The sequence below is a fragment of the Hyaena hyaena genome, unplaced genomic scaffold, assembly GCF_003009895.1.
Source record: "Hyaena hyaena isolate Hyena2069 unplaced genomic scaffold, ASM300989v1 scaffold_70, whole genome shotgun sequence".
In the NCBI taxonomy this organism is placed as follows: Eukaryota; Metazoa; Chordata; class Mammalia; order Carnivora; family Hyaenidae; genus Hyaena; species Hyaena hyaena.
In genome coordinates this window covers 424,712-445,953 of record NW_024080701.1, presented here as the reverse complement: position 1 = coordinate 445,953, position 21,242 = coordinate 424,712, and the positions used below count along the sequence as shown (strand labels likewise).

General features: G+C 38.4%; 1 protein-coding gene across 2 annotated transcripts in view; it reads left to right on the top strand.

Moving 5' to 3' along the window:
- Positions 1-19,359, top strand: part of FSIP1 (fibrous sheath interacting protein 1) — an 82,347-nt gene extending 62,988 nt beyond the window's left edge. For both annotated transcript variants that reach the window (XM_039232857.1, XM_039232856.1), the window contains 2 exons: positions 5,434-5,574; positions 19,063-19,359. In XM_039232857.1, coding sequence (XP_039088788.1) covers positions 5,434-5,574; positions 19,063-19,071 — 150 coding nt within the window. In that variant the 3' untranslated portion in view covers positions 19,072-19,359. The remainder of the gene's footprint in view (positions 1-5,433; positions 5,575-19,062) is intronic.
- The last annotated feature ends 1,883 nt before the right edge of the window (positions 19,360-21,242 follow it).

Below are 21,242 nucleotides of genomic sequence, written 5' to 3'. Positions count from 1 at the left end.
AGTGTGTAGAGGAAGAAAATATGTATCGGAACTTAGGAAGATCTGGAGCTGTGGGAGAATGATAAACAAACATTTACAGTTTTGCCGTCCAAAACTGTAATCACAGAAGGTGTGAGCAAAGGACTAAACAATCCTTTGAGCAAAGGACTAAACAATCCTTCCCCCTTCAACATGAGAATCTGAGCTGTAGTTAATGTTCTAACTGCTTCCCCGGCAATATGATGGAAGTTGGAATGTTGGCAACGTTAGGAGGCAACTTTGCTCATGTTAAAGATGACCCAGGGATTGGGGGAATTATAAAGGCCTGGGGGCAAGCTGTATTTACAGTCTCACTAAGTGCAGTAATTCTCAAGACTGGGCATGTCTCTTGCTGGGACCTTGTGGGGGTGTGCCTGTGGAGTCCTTTCAAGAGATAGTGTTCTTATGAGATATGAAGCTTTTGAGCCAGAGTAGCTTCCTTGCTCCTGAACCTATACTGTCATGTCGCAGACTTTAGCAAAAACTCCCACTGATGAGGGGTACCTGACACTACCCCGCCGTGTGTCCTGTCCTATGTTCATCCAAGTGGATTAGCTTCACGTGTGGCCTCTGTCACTGAGCATGAATATTCAGTTGAATCTCAGAAAATTTCCTGATGGACACCTTAGGGATATATTGCTGCCCAGACCTTAATGCCAGAGCACGGGGAGAAGGGGAAAATACTGCAAGCTCTCTTTTCTCCTGCTCTCCAGTCCCTCGCCACATTGGTTGAACCTACCCACAAGACAGAGGTCAAGGAGAAAGAGTCTGATTGGCCTAGCTTGAGTCAGGCGTTCTCCCATAGTTTGTTTGTTTATTATTCTCCTGTCGATGGACATTTGCCTATATGCATAAAGCTGCCATGAACCTTTGTGTATGAGGCTTCAGTCATACATTTTCATTTCTCTTGGGTGGATTCACAGGAGTGGAACTGCTGCGTCATAGGAAAGACAAACACTGAACTTTATAAGAAACTACCGAACAATTTTCCAAAGTGGTTGTACCATTTGTGTACTCCCACCAATAACACTTGAGAGTTCCTCTTAGTCCATACCTCTCCAACATTTGGTGCGAACAAAATTTCTCATCTGGGCCATTTTTGTGACTGTGTAGTGATATCTGACTTTGCTTATAATTTACATTTCCCTGATTACTTAATGATGTACAGGACTCTTTCACATGCTTGTCATTTACATGTCTTCTTTTATGAAATGTCTGTTCAAGTCATCTTAAAGCTAGACTGTCTTTTTTTAAAATATTTATTCTTCCTTATTTTATTATTGAATTGTGTGAGTTCCTTACATATTTTGGATACAAGTCCTTTGACAGGCTTGTGTGTCAAATATTTTACTTTCAGTCTGTGGATTGTCTTACTGGTGGCTTTTGAATAAGGAAAATTTTAAATACCATTGAAGTCTGAATTAGAAATGTTTTTCTTTCTGTGTCTTTTCTATGCCTACTCAAAAATTTAAAAAAGTCACAGTAATAGATTATTAAAATGCTATCTCTTAAAAAAAAGATTTCCATTCAAAAATGAAATCCAACTTGGATGATTTTCATCTCACTATGATTTATAGACTGAATTTGTGTCCTCTCAAAATTCGTATGTTGAAATCTGATCCCCAATGCGATTATATTTGGAGGTCAGGACTTTGGGCGTGATTAGGTTAAGAGAGTGGGGCCCCTATGAAGGGGATTTGTGCCCCGATAAAAAAGATGCAGAGAGCTCTCTTGTCCCTTCTGTCATGTGAGGACCCAGCAAAGAAGATGGTCATCTTAGAACCAGGAAGCAGGCCTTTATCAGACACTGAGTCTGCCGCTGCCTTGATCTTGGATTTCCAAGCCTCCAGAACCATGAGAAATACATTTCTGTTGTTTATAAGCCACCTTCCATGTGGTCTTCCATACTAGCAACTCAGATGGACTAAGACACTGTGGTATCTTACTTCATTGTAGATATGTCTTTATAAAAGTTCATGAAATGTTGAATGCTTAAAGCTGCAGAGAGACTTTCATACTATCTTTTCCAAATGCCTCCCTAACATTAGGTTTCCTTCTTAAAAATATTCCTGATAATAATTCAGCCTCTGGATGCTTCTAGAGATTGAGAGCTACCAGAAGTGAGTCTCCTTTTGTGGGAAACAAAATGCAAAATAATCGCTTCTTGAAATTGAAATACTCTTTTAATAGTGTCCTCATTAGATCTTTATACAATATAGAGGGTGCCTGGGTGGCTCAGTCAGTTAGCTTCTGACTCTTGATTTCAGCTCAGGTCATGGTCTCACAATCTGTGAGATCGAGCCCTGTGTCAGGCTGTGGTGACAGCATGGAGCCTGCTTGGGATTACCTCTAATCCCCTCTCTCTACCCCTTCCCAGCTCGTGCTCTCTCTCTTTTTCTATGCATATATATATAAACTTAAAAAATAAATTTATAAACAATATAAATTTCATTGAAACATTAGTGTGAACAGAGTTCTGAGAACCAAATTACAGTTGACTTTTGAACAGTGCAGGGATGAGGGACACTGACCCCCATTGCATTGGAAAATCTGCATTCTTCTTTCTGACTTTCCATAAACTTAACTACTGTTAACTGAAAGCCTTACCCATAGTGTAAACAGTTGGTTAACACATTTTGTATGCTCTATGTATTATATACTGTATTCTTACAATAAAGTAAGAGAAAGAAAATGTTATTAAGGAAATCATAAGGAAGAGAAAATACGTCTATCGTACTGTACTATTTTTGAAAAATCATCTGCGTGAAAGTGGACCTGTGTGGTTCAAACTCGTGTTGTCCACAGGTCAGCTGTACCGTCTGTTGGCCAGTGCTTACACAGCTTCAGGGTTATAGTTTGTGCTGGAATACAGAGTGGGATTAGTTATGGTCCCTGTCCGAGCAGTGACTGTGTGGTAAGTGCGACAAGGGAACATGTGGCATGGCCAAGGGAATAAATAATTGCCCTTCCTAAGTGTGCGAGGGAACATTTTATAGGGGAAATAGATTTGTGCTCAAGAATAGTAGGAGTCTTCCAGAAGAGCTGGAGGAAAGGGCCATGGAGTGATGGAGAACTAGTAGTAGTGACTATTGCCATGGTTATGGGTAAAAACCCAAGCAATGGGAGATGAGGCTGAAGAGCTAGGCAGGGTATAGGCCAGGAATGATGGAGGACTTTGCTCCGTGCCATGGCTTTGCTCCGTGGCACCTCTGCAAAGGGTGAAGTGAATGGGGAGACTGGTGGCACTCAGATCAGTTAAGAGGCTCAAGCAGTAGCTTAAGTGGATAGTTATCAAATTGTCAAGTACTTGTATTCAGGCTGTCAGTCCCCTATTGAATCAGAATCTCAGTGTGGAGGCTGGGGGCCTTTGAAAAATTTCCCAGGCTCTGTGAGTGAGTCTGAAGGCCATTGGAGTTTGAAAACCACTGGTTCAGGTGAATGATGAGGCAGTAAGAAAGAGAGGAGGACCTTAACTAAAAGGTATTAGGAAGTGAGATGGTGACCCTTCACATAGAATTGAAGCTAGTGAGACATTTCCTCCAAAGGCTAAATATTTTTAGGTTCATAAAAAAATTACAATATTCCTGTTATAAAAAAATGGAATTTGTAATAAAATATGGGAGTAAATTGATTTTGAGAAACACTTAATGGTATAGAAAAATAATCAACTTATTTTGATAAGTAAAAAAATTCAAATTGAAAATGGCAGTATGGTGTGATCCAAGTTCTCTGAAAAAGAAACAGTCACAAAAAAATATGCTAAGTACCCATAAATTAAAGCTACATAACAAGGCGCCTGGGTGGCTCAGTCATTTGAGCACCTGACTTTTGATTTAGGCTCAGGTCATGATCCTAGGGTTGTTGGATCAAGCCCCACATTCGGCTCTGTGCTGAGCAGGGAGTCTGCTTATGATTCTCTCTCTCTCTCTTTCTCTGCCCCTCTCCCCCACTCGTGTACTCTCTCTCTCTCTCTCAAAAATAAAAAAAGAATAAAGTATGAAATGAAATAACAAAACAAATTACAAATCATTTAGAGCTAAAGAATAGTGACAATGTCAGTATGATATAAAGCGTAGGTAGAGGGTAATGTGTAACTTTAAATGTACTTTTCTTCTTAACATGAAACTATTTTATTTGAATTTTCTGTTTCATTTATCAATGGCTGATTAACAATGTCCATGAAATTCAGTGTGTTAGAAACGTTCCAGCTTCTTCTTAGGTTACCTGGAGACAGTGCTGCTCCTGTCTCTGTAATAGAAAGTGACAGGGAATCTGCATAATCGATACTTTTTCCGAATCAATATTTTTCACCACAGAGCTGAGGTCCCAAGGCACCAAAATAATCCCAAATACAAGACAAGGAAGCATCTTCAAGGAGTCACAGGATACAAGTACTTCTTACTTAGGGTAGATAATGGACATGATACGGGCTCTGTAAGGGATGAGAATGTCGGAGGATTCTGGTTTGAGTAACTTCAAACATGATGTTTATGACATTATGTCACTTGCCCACATAGCAACACAGAGTAGGAAATCTGTGGGAGAAAAGACAGGAAGTTTAGTTCTAGACATAAGGCCAAATGTCAAATACCTATTTTTATCCCCTAGAAATAATATTAACTTTGAAAATTTATGGTCCTGTCCATTCAAATATTGCTGATAATACTGAAATACTTCCATTATGTAATATTCTTTTCAGAGAACATATTTAACTCACATTTGTTAGGCACTAAGATTTGTTGCATGCCTACTACATACTGTAATGACTTTGGGGCCAGATATTATTATCATTTTGCAGATGTTGAAACTGAAGTTCAGACAGGTTAGTTGATTTCCTAAGGCCATGTTAGTCAGGACTCAAAACTTCTGACTTTGCCCCTTCCAGTTCACTAGTAAACATCTGCCTCTCATAGCAGGGATAGGCAGGATTTTTTTTCTTGTTATTTATATATGTTAAACTTGGTGTCCAGAGAAAGTGTGATTTGCCCAAGAATTTGAGCTGATATGTACAGAGCAGGGAGCAGAGCCCAGGTTGCTGCTTCCCAGTCACTGCTCTTTTCACTCTAACTTCTTGCTTTCCAGATGATTGAGTTTCTTTTCCCACTTGTTGTATGTATAGTTGGACCTTTCTCCTTCAAAGAGGAGAAGTTAGGAATTTCATAGAAATTATGAATATCATTTTTTAAAAGTAGGCTCCATGCCCAACACGGGACTTGAACTCATGACCCTAAAATCAAGACCTGAAATTAAGAGTCAGATTGTCTGCCAGCTGAGCCACCCAGGTGCCCCTGAATATCATTTTGAAAGGAAGAAATATTGTTTGACAAGCAAAACCAGCCTTCAAAGTTCCGTTGCTTTGGGGTGGCATGTGATGGTATATTTCCCGTCTGTGCATGAATTTTTTTTTTTAATTAGGAACCTGACCTTAATGATGATAATAAAAATATGGAAATAACTCCAGGAGAAGAGGTACTTCGGAACACCAAAGAACAACGGGATCAGCAAAACCGGCTGAGAGAGATAGATGACAAACTGAAAAAGATGAAGGAAAATGTGGTAAGTCTTTTTTATTTAAAGTTTAACTGTAACCAGTGATTGTATTTAAAAAACTCTCCAGTTTCCTTTGACTGTTTTATGGCTGGTTTTATATGTTAAATCCATCAAGAAAAACTGACATGGGAGTATGTCAGTAAGACTTTGAATAAAAGCTAAAAATATGATTCATGGACCTTAACGTAATATTATACTTACTTTATGTGATATAATAAATCTATGAAATACTATCTGAAGTCAGAATAATGATCCATGTGCCTTATATTCTGTGCCTGACAGTGACATAAATGTTTTTTTAATGGAAAAATCTGGTAATTATTCTCCATAAAATCATCTTTATATATCGAGCTTATGGCTTAAATAGTCCCACTTTTTGTTCATACTTCATAATATATTTTACTCAATTTTAATTCATTCTAAATCCTTTGTGTGCCTATTTCATGTTTTAATTGCTTGTCATCGAAAGACATATCACTGCTGATGAGAGAAAGCTCTTCAATCAACAAAATTGTGAGCTGGTTGGTATTCAGAACCCATTAGAGATGCTCCCTAATATTCTGATTTTCCAGCTCCCCGTACGAAGCTTCTACCTGGCTACTTGCTTTTACCTAAAATTGAACATGACAAGGCTAAACTTGTGATTCCACCTACATCCTCTCTCCCAGGGCTGGTCTTGTCATAACTGCCAGCAGCACCCACTTTCTGTCTCCTCCTAAATCCTATTATCTTGGGTGATCTTCAAGCCTCATTAACTTTTAACCAGTATGTCTAATCTGCTGTCATATCTTGTCACAGTTCTTTATGACTCTTTGAAAATCTTCTCTCTTTTTGTCCTTGCTTGTATCACCCTTCTGTCAGCCCTGTCCCCTCCTGTCTAGCCACTTAACCTGGTCAGCCTTTTCTCTTATTATTTTATTTTATACGATGTTCCAGGGGAGTGAGCGTCAGGCAAGTGGTTTTGAGTCCATTCTGATCTCCTTAGAGCTCTCCAAGAGCGTGCACCCGTCCCGACTGAGATCCTTCACCCCTAAGGACCGTGTCCCCCAGAATTGCTCTTAACCGTTTGCCAGCCATGGACAGCAGCCCTGACCCTCAGCCTAAAAGATAGCTAGGTCTACCTAATGAGAGTCAGGCAACAGTTCTAAGGGGGAATGTGCACTGTGCTTCTCTTTAGAATTCATTTTTGTTTATTTTTCATGGGAAATTAAGTGGAAATTATGTTTCCGGGAGACTTTTGTTTTTATTTTCTGAGGGATGTTTTTTTCTCCTTGAGTCTGTTGATATGGGGAGGAAGTGGAAGAGGTAAGAATGGTTAGGGAGTGTAAAGAGGCTCTTGGCCAATAGTTGTGGTGGTGGTGATAGGACATTGCAAACTTGATGTGGTAAATAAGATGTTTGTGGTTTGACTGGCTTTGAAAATGGTTGGCACTTCTAACCCCATGCCTGTCAATCCAAGGCCATCAAAGCCTGTCATTCTCCGTAATTCACTTTTCCTGATTTCTCACCATTTGTTTTATGCCTTAGACATGTATCCATTATTTTCTACCATGCCTCTGTTATTATTTAATTTTTGACTCAAAACCTGGGTCCTTTAGGAAATCTTGTATATTTTTCCAGTGCCATATGAAGGTTGGTTAGACTTATAGAAGTTTGACAGATACCAAGAGTTGATTGTTCTCTAACTAGAAAAGAATAATATGTAAGTAGAGAAGAACAACTGCTGTGGGCCTCCAGTGACAAGTACTTGGTAACTTAGTACCTTACCTAGTCTTTATAACCACTCTGTGAGCTAAACACTATGATCTTTGTTTTCCAGACAAGGAAATAGAGGCATGGAGAGCTTGAGTAACTTCCTCAAGCTCATGTCGCTACTGAGTGGCAGAGACAGGATTCAAATGATTAGCTTTCCACAACTGTTTTGTTGTTTTACAGTCAACCCTTTGAGAAACTTATGTGATAAAGGCATATGTGTGTTGGCCTGTCTTGTCTTTATGCTTTAATTGCTTAGAGTTTCATAATGTCTAATGAATCACGTATATCACATGTGTGTGCTTTTTAGGGAAGATACTGTGTCTGTTTAAAACTCTGCAAAGCCCATTGCACCTCATAGATGTCTAGGTACTTTGTGGATTGGGAATCTAGAGACCTGACTCCTTGTTTCAGAGTTGTGGGACCTGCTCTGTCACCTTGAATAAGTCACTTAGTCTCTTGAAGACTTGGTTTTCTTACTTTAAAATCAAGAGAGTAGAGCTAGATGACCTCTCTCCTTCTGCCTGTGATTGTTGGCATATTTGGGGTGAGAAATGATGTCATTTATAGCATCTAAAGCTTAGTGTGTGTGCTTCCCAATTGTTTATAATTAATTGGCTTTAATATTTAAAAAAAATTTTTAATGTTTATTTCTGAGAGAGAGAGAAAGACAACATGAGCAGGGGAGGGTCAGAGAGAGCAGGAGACACAGAATGTGAAGCAGGCTCCAGGCCCTGAGCTAGCCGTCAGCACAGAGCCCAACGCGGGGCTCCAACCCGTGACCTGAGCCAAAGTCGGACACTTAATCGACTGAGCCACCCAGGTGCCCCGTTTTTAATATTCTATTGAAAGTTGCTTTTGGAAGTTTACTAACACTTTTTGGGAGAATGTGAGATTGTCTTTCATGTGTCTAAGCAAAGTTAGCTTGCTACCTATAGAGCAAAGAATATGTTTTCCGAGTGATTGCTTCTGGAAATGGCTAATTTTACAGTTTTGTCTTTCTCTTCCTATTACAAGAGAACATTGTTTCAAGATCACTGATTTGGATAAAAGCAGTAATCTGTGGCCATTGAATTGGTGATTTAGGTACAAGGTCCACATTCAGTTTTAGGGATGAACTAGAGAAAGAGTGAGGGAAAGGGCGATGTCGAAGCCCTGTGGGTAGTCCTGGAGCCACCCGATTCCTAGGTTTGATTTGTCAGTCAGGGCTGACAAAGTGACTTAATTCTTTGTTTCACATGGTAGGCCAAGGCTGCAAATGCACATCTGCTTTGGTCAAGGTTGGTTGAGGAACTGGGATTTGGTTAAGCCCGAAGGGGGTAGTAGTGGTATTGGTGTCAGTGGATCTTGCTACTAGGAGCTATTAGGAGCTAGGGGAAGTAGGCACAATGAAACGAAATTGAGGCTCACAAGTGTAGCGTGAACTTCAGTGGGCAGACAGGGTCCCTGAATGCCAGCTGCATAAGTAGAGGAAGGATGAGCCATGGCTGCCAGAAGCAGCATATGTGAAACAAATCTTTAGGATTCGCTCACTGTGAGTCAGCAACGTAGTGTAGCTGCTATGCTGCATATTATGGGAGGGGTAAGCAAAATGGATCTTATTAGGATAGTACAGTGACAAAGATGAGGAAATGATTTAAAACCAAGACATATGAAGGATTGTTGATGGGACTGAGTATATTTATTTAGCCTGGTGAGGAAGAGGTGTGTGTGTGTGTATGTGTGTGTATGTGTGTGGTGAGGAAGGTGGGAGGTATGGTTTGGTGGAAAATTCACACAGTATCTACTTCCCAAAGACAATTAAAAGACGATAGTGTAAGTATTAGTTTTAATCTTTGATAATATAGGAAAAAAGCATGGTGATTAGGAGGCCATGAAGAGACAGATTTCGGGTAAATATTAAGAAGAGAGAATTGTCTGAGTGGGATTGATCTGCCTGGGGCAAGGTTTTCAAGTTAGGCTGGGGTGAATAGAGAGGGTTTTAAGTATCAGTAGGATGGCTGGATGGTTTTGGTCACTTTCTCCAGCACAGGCAGGCAGCTTGTGTGTGGCAAGTGTTTGGGAGGGCTATGCTTCGAGCTCTTTTTCATACATAGCAGGTGGGGCTTGTGCTGAGCCACTCACTTCTTGCCTGGTTGGTTCCCATAGGGTTGGGAGTATTGGCTTTGACCATGGATGAGAGTTCCTCTGTCAAGCTAACTACTTGTGTGGAGATAATTTGAGAGGATAGAATCAAGAGAAAATGAAAATAGCCATATTCATAGAAGAGGCGACACAAGACAGATCCCACAGGCAACCTCTCCATCATTTGCATACAGTGGTCTCTAATTCCTGTCCCCTGGTTTCCCTGTCTAGCTCAGAGAGTCACTTTGTATTCTTTTAGGTGCTATACAGGCTTCTCTGCCCATTCACTCTTAAACCCACTTTGCTTTATTTTACTCCTTGGGATATAGCTTTGTTATGTAAGCTTTTATACATGGGACATAGTGGTTAAGAGCCATACAGTGGAGCAGCCTGCGTGGGTTTGAATCTCAACTCTGTACTTACTAGCTGTGTGACCTTGGACAGATCTCTTGACCTCTCTGTGCTTTAGTTCTTTGATCTGTAGAATGGGATATTTATAATTAACACCCACGTTATAGACTGTTATGAAGATTAAATTAGTTAGCATACATGTAAAGTGACTTGAACAGGGTTGGGCACATTTTAAGTGCTATCTAAATGTTTACTATTAGTATTATTATTTTTATTATTAATTATTATTAAGATGGCATTTACATATGCTTGTTTCTATGATAACAAATGGAAGGATATAGTAGAGAAGAGGAAATTGAAGATGGAGGTAAGCCTTAGAAAAGAATCAAGGGGCGCCTGGGTGGCTCAGTTGGTTAAGTGTCTGACTTTGACTCAGGTCATGATCTCGTGGATCGTGAGTTCAAGCTCTGCATCAGGCTCTGTGCTGACAGCTCAGAACCTGGAACCTGCTTCAGATTCTATGTCTCCCTCTCTCTCTGCCCCTCCCCACTCACACACACTTTCTCTCTCAAAAAATAAATAAACATTACAAAAATAAAAAAGATAAATTAAAAAAGAAAAAAAAGAATCAAGATGCCCTTTTTCTGACTCCAGATGAAAGGAGACAAGGATGATCCTAGAAAGGCAGGTTTGGACCTGAAGAAGAGAAGGTGAGAGAGGTCATGCCTGAATGTTCTCTCTGTGGTCTGTAAATTAGAGAGCAAGCCATAGGATCAGAATGTGAAGGCAAAATGGGGATGGGGTCTTGAAGCAGGGGAGGAAGGACTGGAATAGACTCTGTGAGGGTAACAGAAAAGCACTAGTAAGCTGTGAAGACAGCCCAGCTGGGTTGGACACCCTAGCTATGAAAAGGAGCCAGTCAGTGACCTTGGGGTCTTTTCTGACTGCCCTCAGCAGTCTACCGAGAATGCAAAAAGTGGGTGGAGAGTTAAGGCAGGGGTGAGGAAGAGGCTGGGTGATTGCAACAGAAGATGAAGATGCATCCTTCATCTTTCGTGGTAACTTCATCTTTCGTGGTAACTGGGAGACCATAACTAAAATGGAGAAAGGAAACAAAAGTAACATGCCTGCTTCAGGTATCAGCTGGGACCTTCTTGCCCTTCTTCAACCTGGTTTTGTAACTTATGATTATGTACATAGAATAGAATTGCGGACAGCTATCAAAAGAATGAGGTAGATCTCTATATCTTGCAAAGACGTCTGTGATATAGTATTTAGGAAAAACAGTCTGTTGCTTAAGAAAATAATCAGTATGATTCCAGTTTTAGTTTTAGAAAGTCATAGGAAAATCCTGGGACAATATATAACAAATGTGAAACAATGATAACTTTTAGTAGGGATGGGATGGGTGGGGAGGTGAAAAAAGGAAATTCACTTTTTATGACATACACTATTGAAAGGGTAAAGTGTGTTGGAATTATGAATGCTTTTTAAATTATTTCTCATACATTTCTCTATATCCAAAGTTTCCATGATATATGTGTATTTCATTTGTAAATAGAATCAGCGTTTCAAAATATGGAAAGCATTGATGTATACAAAAGATCATTACTTATTGTCTATGCATTTAGAAAAATAGAGCGAGGCATCATAAAGAGAATGTTCAGCTTTACCAGTGATTAAAACTCATATTAAAGCAATCTTCAGGCACGTGTACACTTATCAGACCAGCAAAAATAATGATAAATACAATGTAATTAGATGGCAGTGGGAGTGGTGTGGAGATGGAGACAGCAATATTTGAACATTATCAGTAGCTATTTATTTATTTATATGATGAAGAAAAAATTTATTTTTTTAATTAAAAAAATTTTAGGAGTGGTGGCTCCGTGAGTTAAACGTCCGACTTCAGCTCAGGTCATGATCTTGCAATTCGTAAGTTCAAGCCCCTTATCAGGCTCTGTGCTGACAGCTCAGGGCCTGGCCTGCTTCAGATTCTGTGTCCCTCTCTCTCTCTCTGCCCCTCCCCCACTCATGCTCTGTCTCTGTCTCTCTCTTTCTCAAAAAAAAGTAAATATTAAAAAAATTTTTTTAATTACAAAAGAAATTTGTAAATTCCAGTACAGCTAACATACAGTTTTATACTAGTTTCAGGTGTACAATATAGTGATTCACCACTTCCATGCATCACCCAGAGCTCATCCTGACAAGAGCATTCCTTAACCCCCATCACCTATTTCACCCATCCCCCTGCCCACCTCCCCAGTGGTAACCGTCAGTTTGTTCTCTATAGTTGAGAGTCTGTTTCTTGGTTTGTCTCTCTCTTTTTAATCCTTTGCTTATTTGTTTTGTTTCTTAAATGCCACATGTGAGTGAAATCATATGGTACTTGTCTTTCTGTGACTGATTTATTTTGCTTAGCATTGTACTCCCTAGCTCCATCCATGTTGTTGAAAATGGCAAAATTTCATTCTTTTTTTGGCTGAATAATATTCCATTGTGTATGTATACCACATCATCTTTATCTGCTCATCTATCGGTGGATAGATGGTTAGATTTCTTCCACAATTTGGCTATTGTGAATAATGCTGTGTATGTCCCTTTGACCTAGTGGGTTTTTTTTTAAATGTTTTTATTTTATTTTTGATAGAGAGAGAGCAAAGGGGAAAGGGGCAGAGAGACAGGAAAACTCAGAATCCAAAGCAGGCTCCAGGCTCTGAGCTTTCAGCACAGAGTCTAATGCAGGGCTCGAACTCACAAACTATGAGATCATGACCTGAGCTGAAGTCACACATTTAACTGACTGAGCCACCAGGTGCCCCTGAACTAGTGTTTTGTATTTTCTGGGTAAATATTCAGTTATTGGTAGGTTTTTAAATTGGTTCTTTTCCCCATGAAAAGCAGTTGGTCAATTTTTATGACCCTGGCTATCACATTATTTATATTTTTGACCTGCATAATTCCGCTTTTAGGAATATATACAAAGAAATAACGGCCAAGGAAAACCAAACTGAACAAAGTAAGGAACAACTTAAATGCTCTCAAATAGAATGCCAAAGCAATTTATACAGTCTATCTCATTAATACTATAGTAGGATAATAAAAATGACAAATCCAAGGATTTTTTTCAATAACGGACCTGTAGCTGGAAATGAGTGATTTCAAACCAGAAATAAAAATTCTAGATAGATTGTAAGTATCAACTCTAACTATGGGATATATATGTGTGTATACTGACAACAACTTGAGGGGAAATAGAATGTAAATATTAAGAGCTTCTATTATTTTCCACTTTCTGTTAAATTGCCTTTATTCCTAGGGCACCTGGGTGGTATAGTTGGTTAAGTGTCCAACTTCAGCTCAGGTCATGATCTCCTGGTTCACAAGTTTGAGCCCCATATTGGCCTCTCTGCTGTCAGTACAGAGCCTTCTTGGGATCCTCTGTCTCCCTCTCTCTCTCTCTGCCCTTTCCCTGCTCCTGCTCTCTCTCTCTCTCAAAATAAATAAATAAACATGAAAATTTTTTTTTAAAAAATTGCCTTTATTCCTAAAGAAAGGGATTCATCACTGAGGTAATTTTATTATTTCATTGTTTTATTTACATACATTTTAACCCTTTAATGTAACGTTAGGCTTCTTGAGTAATTTATGTAAATAGTAATAACTCAGGTTTGGTCTAATTTTTCAGTGGTATTGATTGTTCCATTTTGATAATAAGACTAAGGGGATGTTTTTCAACTAAAGAACATCTTGAGCTTCTAGAAATAGGTAAAAATGCCTTTAATGAAGTTGCATAATAATCCTAGCTTTCACAAATCAGAAGAATTCAATTTTAGGTTTTGCATTTTCCAAGAAAGAATCATTACACTGCTTTCATCTCATGGACTCCTTTAATGATAAAATATTCTCAAAGATGTTTTGTTAGTATTGTTAGCAAAAGCTTTCCATGGTTTCAATCATTCTAAATGCATTGACCACACTTTTTAGGTCTTTATTGTGTCTCTTTTGATTCTCAGTTTGAATTTCATTCATTTTTTTTCCATCATTTGAAGTCTCTACTATTTCTTTCCACATTCTTTCCCTTTTTGGTTTCCTGGAAACCACTGAGCCTGGCCTTGTTTGGTGAACTGCATTGTCATTATTGCATCGAAATGTTTAGCACGCTAAGCCTTGTTGCTGAGGATTGTGGATAAGAATGTGGTTCACAAAGGATAATAAATCCTTGTGTTTTAATTCTTATTTCGACATGCTCTTGCTGTTTAACCCAGTATAAGAACACATGGTCCCCAATCAGAAGGTTGGAGGGTTTCTTCTGCTCAGTGAATGGTGGAGGGCCTGCCTTCAATTATCAACATGCCATAGAATCAGAATTATAGAATGTGAGAGCTGAAGTGTTCTTACAGGTCACATGTGCCAGTCCCATGGATTAGAAACCTAGGTCTTGAATAGCTAAATGATTTTTCCAAGACTCACAGTTAGTTAGTGGTAGACTTGGGCCAGTCCCCAAATCTTTTGACATTTTAGCCTGCGAGCATTCCATTACATTCAGTCTCTCTAAGTCACACCTACTCATGTCAGCCAGTTTTTTAGCTAAGTTTTGGGGCCACTGACAAATGTGGGCTTCATTCTAAAGCCTTTAAACTGTTACCAACCATTTATACATCTTACCCAAATTCCGTGGAACTCCAGACAAACCTGACATGTTTGTGGTTAAACTGGAAGACTAACTAGTATATTTTGGTATTCATACATTAAGTAAGGCCTGAGTTGGAAAAGTAATTATACTCTGTCTTTGGTATCATTGTTCAGAACTGTAGACATTATTTAATCTTTCTTTGTCATTTGTAAGAGCTTTTGGGAAGGTGGATGAAGTGTTAACACTGACACATAAACTATTGGTATTTTTATACAGTTTACAGCCTTTACTTTTCTGTCTGCAGGTGTTGGTAGTGTGTGCAGTGATGGTGCACACTTGGTTGTGAAGTTTGAGAGTGGGATTTGCACATTAACAGTAGAACAAATCTTTAAAAATTCGTTCCCGAAATCATAGGCCGAAGGAAACACATTTTGAAACAAGTAAATAGAGCACAAAAGTTTCAGAAGAACTGACTTATTCTACATCATCTGATGCAGAAATCTTGATAAGACTTTTAGCAACTGAATAGTATCATTTAATGGTTGCAAAACAGCGTGTAGCAGTTACAGGTACATAGCAGGTGTTTGGGAATTATTCTAGAATGAATGGAGTCAGTAATCATTTTACAGTTATTAGGTATATATAGTAAACAAATATGTTGCAGAATAAATTGAAAGCACAATTAGCTATATTGCTTTGGGAGTAAAATATTAAAGGTAATTGGATTTTTTCCACCAACTTACTTTGTTTCAACCATCATTTTAAAAACGTTTAAAAAATACATTAATAGATTTCAGTTTCAAATATGTTTTGGAGCAAGAGGGGTTATATAGGCATTATACATAGTACAAAGTGTAATGCCTATATAATAAACTATTTTAAAAACTGTTAGGGATATTCTCTTCTGGGTTATGACTCTTCACATGTAATTGTAATATGTGCAATATTATAATGCAGACTTGATATTGTTATAGAAGGTGTAGGTATTGGGCTATTCCTGAATGATAATGTGCAAGTCTTGAAAGTCATCTTAAAAATGAGAATTTTGGTGGCAACTTTGTTTTTGAATATTACCTGTCTTTTAAAAAGCTTTATTGTTGAGCAGAGTCTCTAGAAGTAGGTAATGTCTAGTTAGATTTTATCATAATTCACCTGTTGCTTTCTGAATTAGTTTTCAAAGTTTGTTTGTTGAGGCCATGTGCCATGGATGTGGTGACATGGAACAAGTTCATGTACATATCTCAGGAAATAATATCTTATTAAAGATTATAATTGGGGCACCTGGGTGGCTTAGTCGGTTAAGCGTCTGACTTTCGCTTAGGTCATGATCTCGCGGTTCGTGGGTTCGAGCCCCGCGTCGGGCTCTGTGCTGACTGCCAGCTCCGAGCCTGGAGCCTGTTTCAGTCTGTGACTCCCTCTCTCTCTGACCCTCCCCTGCTCACGCTGTCTCCTCTCTCCTGTAGAAATAAATAAAACATTAAAAAAAAAAGATTATAATTAAATATGATTATATAAAGTTAAATAAGTATTGTAAAGATTATAATATACTACACAGTCACATTTAACCAGTTTAGCATTTATTGACATAAAATTAGAATGCATAAATAATTAAAACTTATGACAATTTTTGAAGTTGAGAGTAAACCTGTTATTTGATTCTTAACATGTGGTAGTAATACTATTTAATTTCTTTCCCAATGCTTAAGGTCATTGTTAGTATCATTTAGTTTAATAAATTCTTCAATTTATTCCCAGTGGAGATGATGCATTCCCAGTAGAGAAGTTATTTGTATTCATATGTAGTCTTTAATCCTTTATTTTTTCTTAAGTAGCTACAGCCAGTATTTTTTTTTAAACCGACCTTCAGGATTCTAGATCTACTTCTTGTTACCATCCAAGGCTACCTCCAGCCAAAGCAGGGGCTCTCTAAAGCAGTGATTTTAATGTGGATGGTTAAAGAACTGTTTGTTATTGGTGGGGGGTAGGAACTTTTACTAGAATATAAGTGCATGTATTTTTACTTCACCAAGAAAAGCTTGCTTGGTGAAACAGTTGATTTAAATTCTGGCATAGGTTCTTACTGCATAGCAGGCCTATTACAAATGGTTTGAGGACTAGCGCTGGCCAGCCGACTACACTTTGAGGAGTGCTGAGTGCAGGCCTGTTCTCTGATCTCTGATGTTGAGCCCATGGTTCTGAGCACCATAGCTCATGGATTTCAGCCACCAAGATGTGGCTGTCTTCTTACTTCTTTATGTTCACCTTGTCTTCTAGACCTATGTTCCTACTGGATAGTGATGTCTTAATATCACTGTGTTCTGCCCTAGTCTTTAGTTTCTAGCTCTGTGGCTCATGTATACTATAGGGAACTATGGGTTCCTAGTTTATTGGGTCTGGAGATTATCTTTATTTAGTAAATTCTTATTCTCTATATCTGTCAGTATGGCTACCATAAAAAACACAAGAAATAACAAGTATTGGTGGTGTAGAGAAAAAGGAACCCTTGTACACTGTTGGTGGGAATGCAAATTGGTATAGCCATTGTGGAAAACAGTATAGAGATCCCTCAAAAAATTAAAAATAGAGTTACTATATGATCCAATAATTCCACTACTGGATATTTACTTAAAGAAAATGAAAACCACACTAAGATATAAGATACATGCACCCTTATGTTCATTGCAACATTGTTTATTGCAAAGATAGCCAAGATATGGAAGCTACCCAGTGTCCATCCATAGATGAATGGATAGAGATGTGATACACACACACACACACACACACACACACACGCACACACCAGTGGAATATTACTCAGTCATAAAAAATAAGCTCTTTCCTTTGGTGACAACATGGATGGCTCTAGAGGGTGTAACCCTAAGTGAAAGAAATCAGTCAGACTGAGAAAGACAAATACCAAATGATTTCATTCATATGTGGAATTTAAGAGACAAGACAAATGAACAAAGAAAAAAGAGACAGACAAAAAAACGTGAAGAACAAATGGTGGTTACCAGACAGGAAGTGGGTGGGTGGATGGGTGAAATAAGGAAGGGGATTAAGAGTATACTTATCATGATGAGCTGAGTAATGCATAGAATTGTTGCATCACATATTGTACACCTAGGAAAATTCTTGTCTTCAACATTCTGTCTTATTAACATGATACCATTGACCACTGACCATAGATGCTAGTGTTTTAGGAAAAAAAGGATATGTGATCCTTAAAAAACTTCCCATAAAATTTGACCTAAAAGGTCTATTTTAGTTTTTGAAAGTTGTATTTTAAAAACATGGTTTAATGTTGATTTCTTGTCAAGATCATGTATTAACCTAAGTTTATACTTACTGTGGCTCCAACTATATAGAAAATTTAAGAAAACAGCATAATAGCGGAGAAAGATGTCTATCTTTGTGGAATGCAATAGAACACATGTGAAATGCAATAGAAACCCCAAACTTAGCAGACTTGAAGCTGGAAGTTTGACTGATGTGAGGTCAAATTGATCTGTGTGAGGCCAGGGACTGGAACCAGATTCATGGTGTGCAACTGGCGTTTCCATGGCCATGGAGGAAAGTCAGAAAAAGCTGAAACAAACTGAAAAATACTGCCTGGAGTTATGAGTTATATAAAGTTTCATACTTAGAACAGTAGAAGAGTTCTACTTCTAGCTATATGGCAGACCAGGTATTTAGAGAAGCTCCTCGTAGGAAGGTCAACCTAAATATGGTATAGGATGTATTTTTTTAAAGTAATTTTTTAAAGCATGGCTGAGCTGGCAGAAAAGGGAATTCCTGGGATGACAGAAATGCAAGACAATGAGGGGAAAGTGACCGCCAGAGCCAACATTTGTCTCTGAGATATGTATTGATCTTCAATGGCTGAAAGCCTGGATTTCAATAGACCTTGTGTAAGGGTCTGAGGAGATGGGGCCCGAGGCTGAGGAGGTCAAATCAGAAGTCCCACACAGAGCTGGGTCACTAAGTTGTTAAAACCTCAGTGGGTGAACAAGAAAAAGCCTACCGTGGAGAGGGGAAGATAGGTGTAAGCGGTCTTTGCTTTGGTTGCAGGTGAAATGGGAAAGCAGCCTCCCATGAGATTCTCGAACGCCTGAATGGAGGTAGGGTTTGAGTTTGAGTTCACACTACTTGTAGGGCCAGAAAAACCTCCAGCTGAATGTTTAGTTGAAAGTGGTCTTAGGTTGGCAGTGCTCCTGGTTTCTGGTTGAAGGAAAAGGAAGTCTCTCTAGAAGGACACAGTGTAAATCTAGATCGTAAAGAGGTCCTACAAATAAAGTTTAAAGACCACGAACTCGCAATAAAGAACACCCCTCTCCCCACATGCATAAGGACAGAAGGCACCACAGCAAGAGTTAATAGAAAAAACACATTATAGAATCAGCTCCACATAGACTGCAGTTTGGAACAGACTGTTTCGGAATGTAAAACAAGTCTGCTTAACATATTTAAAGAAATAAAAGGGGCTTTTGAAAGTATGGCAAAGGAACACTTGAAATGGAACCAATGAAATGAAAATATAATGAAAGTGGAAATTCTTGGCCTTAGAACTTCCCTGATTTCTATACAGGATTCTGGCATTTATACTTATTTTCCTTCTCGTTTTTCTGTAGCTTTTCTAAAGCTTTCCGTCAACCCTATAATGAGAACATCATCGATATTTTCAAATCAACGAGGGGAAAATTGTTACATGGCTTTTCTAGAACAACTGATCTGCTTTTGAATCATAGGGCAGAAGAAAGAAGAGATGTAGTGCAATCACGCACAACCAACATTTGCAAGACTGTGTCTCTGTTATTTTTCTCTGAGTAAGACAGATTTCTTTTGCCCCCAGGTAATCTGCCTTTCCTACGGCTTCTCTTAACCGTAGCTTTTTAAACTGCTAGCTCTTACTATTTGAAATGTGTACATTGAACAGTTTCTTAACTGGAACTCGTCCCAGATTTAATAAAGAAGTCTATTCCCTGAAACATTAAATGTTTTAAAATAGACTTTATGCTTTTAGAATGGTACTAGGGTTACAGAAAAAAATATGTAGAGAGTAGAGTTCCTAAACACCCATCCTCAGTTACCCCAGCTGTTCATATATTGCATTAGTGTGATATGTTGGGAACAAGTGATGAACCAATATTGATACCATTAACTGATGCCCATATTTTATATTAAAGTTCACTTTTAGTGTTGTTTTGTTCTGTAGATTTTAACAAAAACATGATGGCACATTTCTACTATTATGGCATCCTACAGAATAATTTCAGTCCCTAAAAATCCAGAGTTCTACCTATTCATTCTACCTCCTAGCCCTCTGAACCCCTAGCAACCACTGATCTTTTCTCTTTGGTTTTGCTCTTTCCAGAATGTGTTAAAACCTTGGTTTGCGACCATAATTTGTTCTGGAAACATGCCTGTAATCCAAAACACTTGTATATCAAAATGAATTTCAGGAACCATTGGCTCAGCTGTGATCATGTGACATTGGGCATCACGTACTACTTGTATTGCAAGACATCGCTCGTTTATCAAGTTAGAATTTATTAGAAATGCTTGCTCGTCTTGTAGAACACTCGCAGAACAAGTTACTCGCAATCCAAGGTTTTTGGAATTATATGCTATGTAGCTGATATAAAATTAATGGAGTATTTTTGAGCAGTTTTACATTTATGGAAAAAAATGACACAGGAAATACAGAGGATCTCCATATACCCTCTCATCATTGCTCCCCAATCCCACTTCTCTATCATTAACATTTTGCATGGCACCTTGGTTATAACTGATGAACCAATATTAATATATTATTATTAACCGAAGTCCATAGTTTACATTTGGGTTCACTCTTTATATTGTACATTGTATAGCTTTTGACAAATGTCTGACAAGTACCCATCATTACGATAGTGTACAGAATATTTCATTTCTCTAAAAGTCCCCTGTGCTCTACCCTATTCATTCCTTTCTTCCTTTACATAAATTGCTGGCAATCACTGATTTTTTTTATACTATCTTCATAGTTTTCCAGAATGTTATATTTTTACTGTCTTCATATTTTCAGAATGTCATGTAATTGAAATCATATGGCATGCAGAATTTTCAGATTGGCTTCTTTCACTTAGCAGTATCTATTTAGGATCTATTCATGTCTTTTTGTGGCTTACTAAGCTATTTATATTGCTGAAAAATAGTATGGGTTATACGGATGTACCATATTCATCTACTAAAGTGCATCTTAGTTGCCTACAAGTTTTAGCAGTTATGAATAAAGCTGCTATAAACATTTGGGTGTAGGTTTTTATGTGGACATAAGTTTTCAGCTTAACCAGGAGTGTGTTTGTTAAATTCTATGATAACCTCTGTTTAACTTTGTAAGAAATTGCCAAACTTTCTTCCGAAGTGACTGTACTACTGCATTCCCACCAGAAATAAATGACAGTTCTTTGCTCTGCATCCTTGTCAGCATTTGGTATTGTCATTGTTTTTGATTTAAGCCATTCTGATAGGTATGTAGGGGTGACTCATTTTACTTTGCAATTGCCTAATGACCTATGAAGTTGAACATAATGCTATTATTTACCATATGTATATTTCCTTTCCTTTCCTTTCCTTTCCTTTCCTTTCCTTTCCTTTCCTTTCCTTTCCTTTCCTTTCCTTTCCTTTCCTTTCCTTTCCTTTCCTCCCTCCTTTCCTCCCTCCCTCCTTCCTTCCTTCCTTCCTTCCTTCCTTCCTTCCTTCCTTCCTTCCTTCCTTCCTTTCTCTTTTTAATGTTTATTTATTTTTGAGAGAGAGAGAGAGAGAGAAT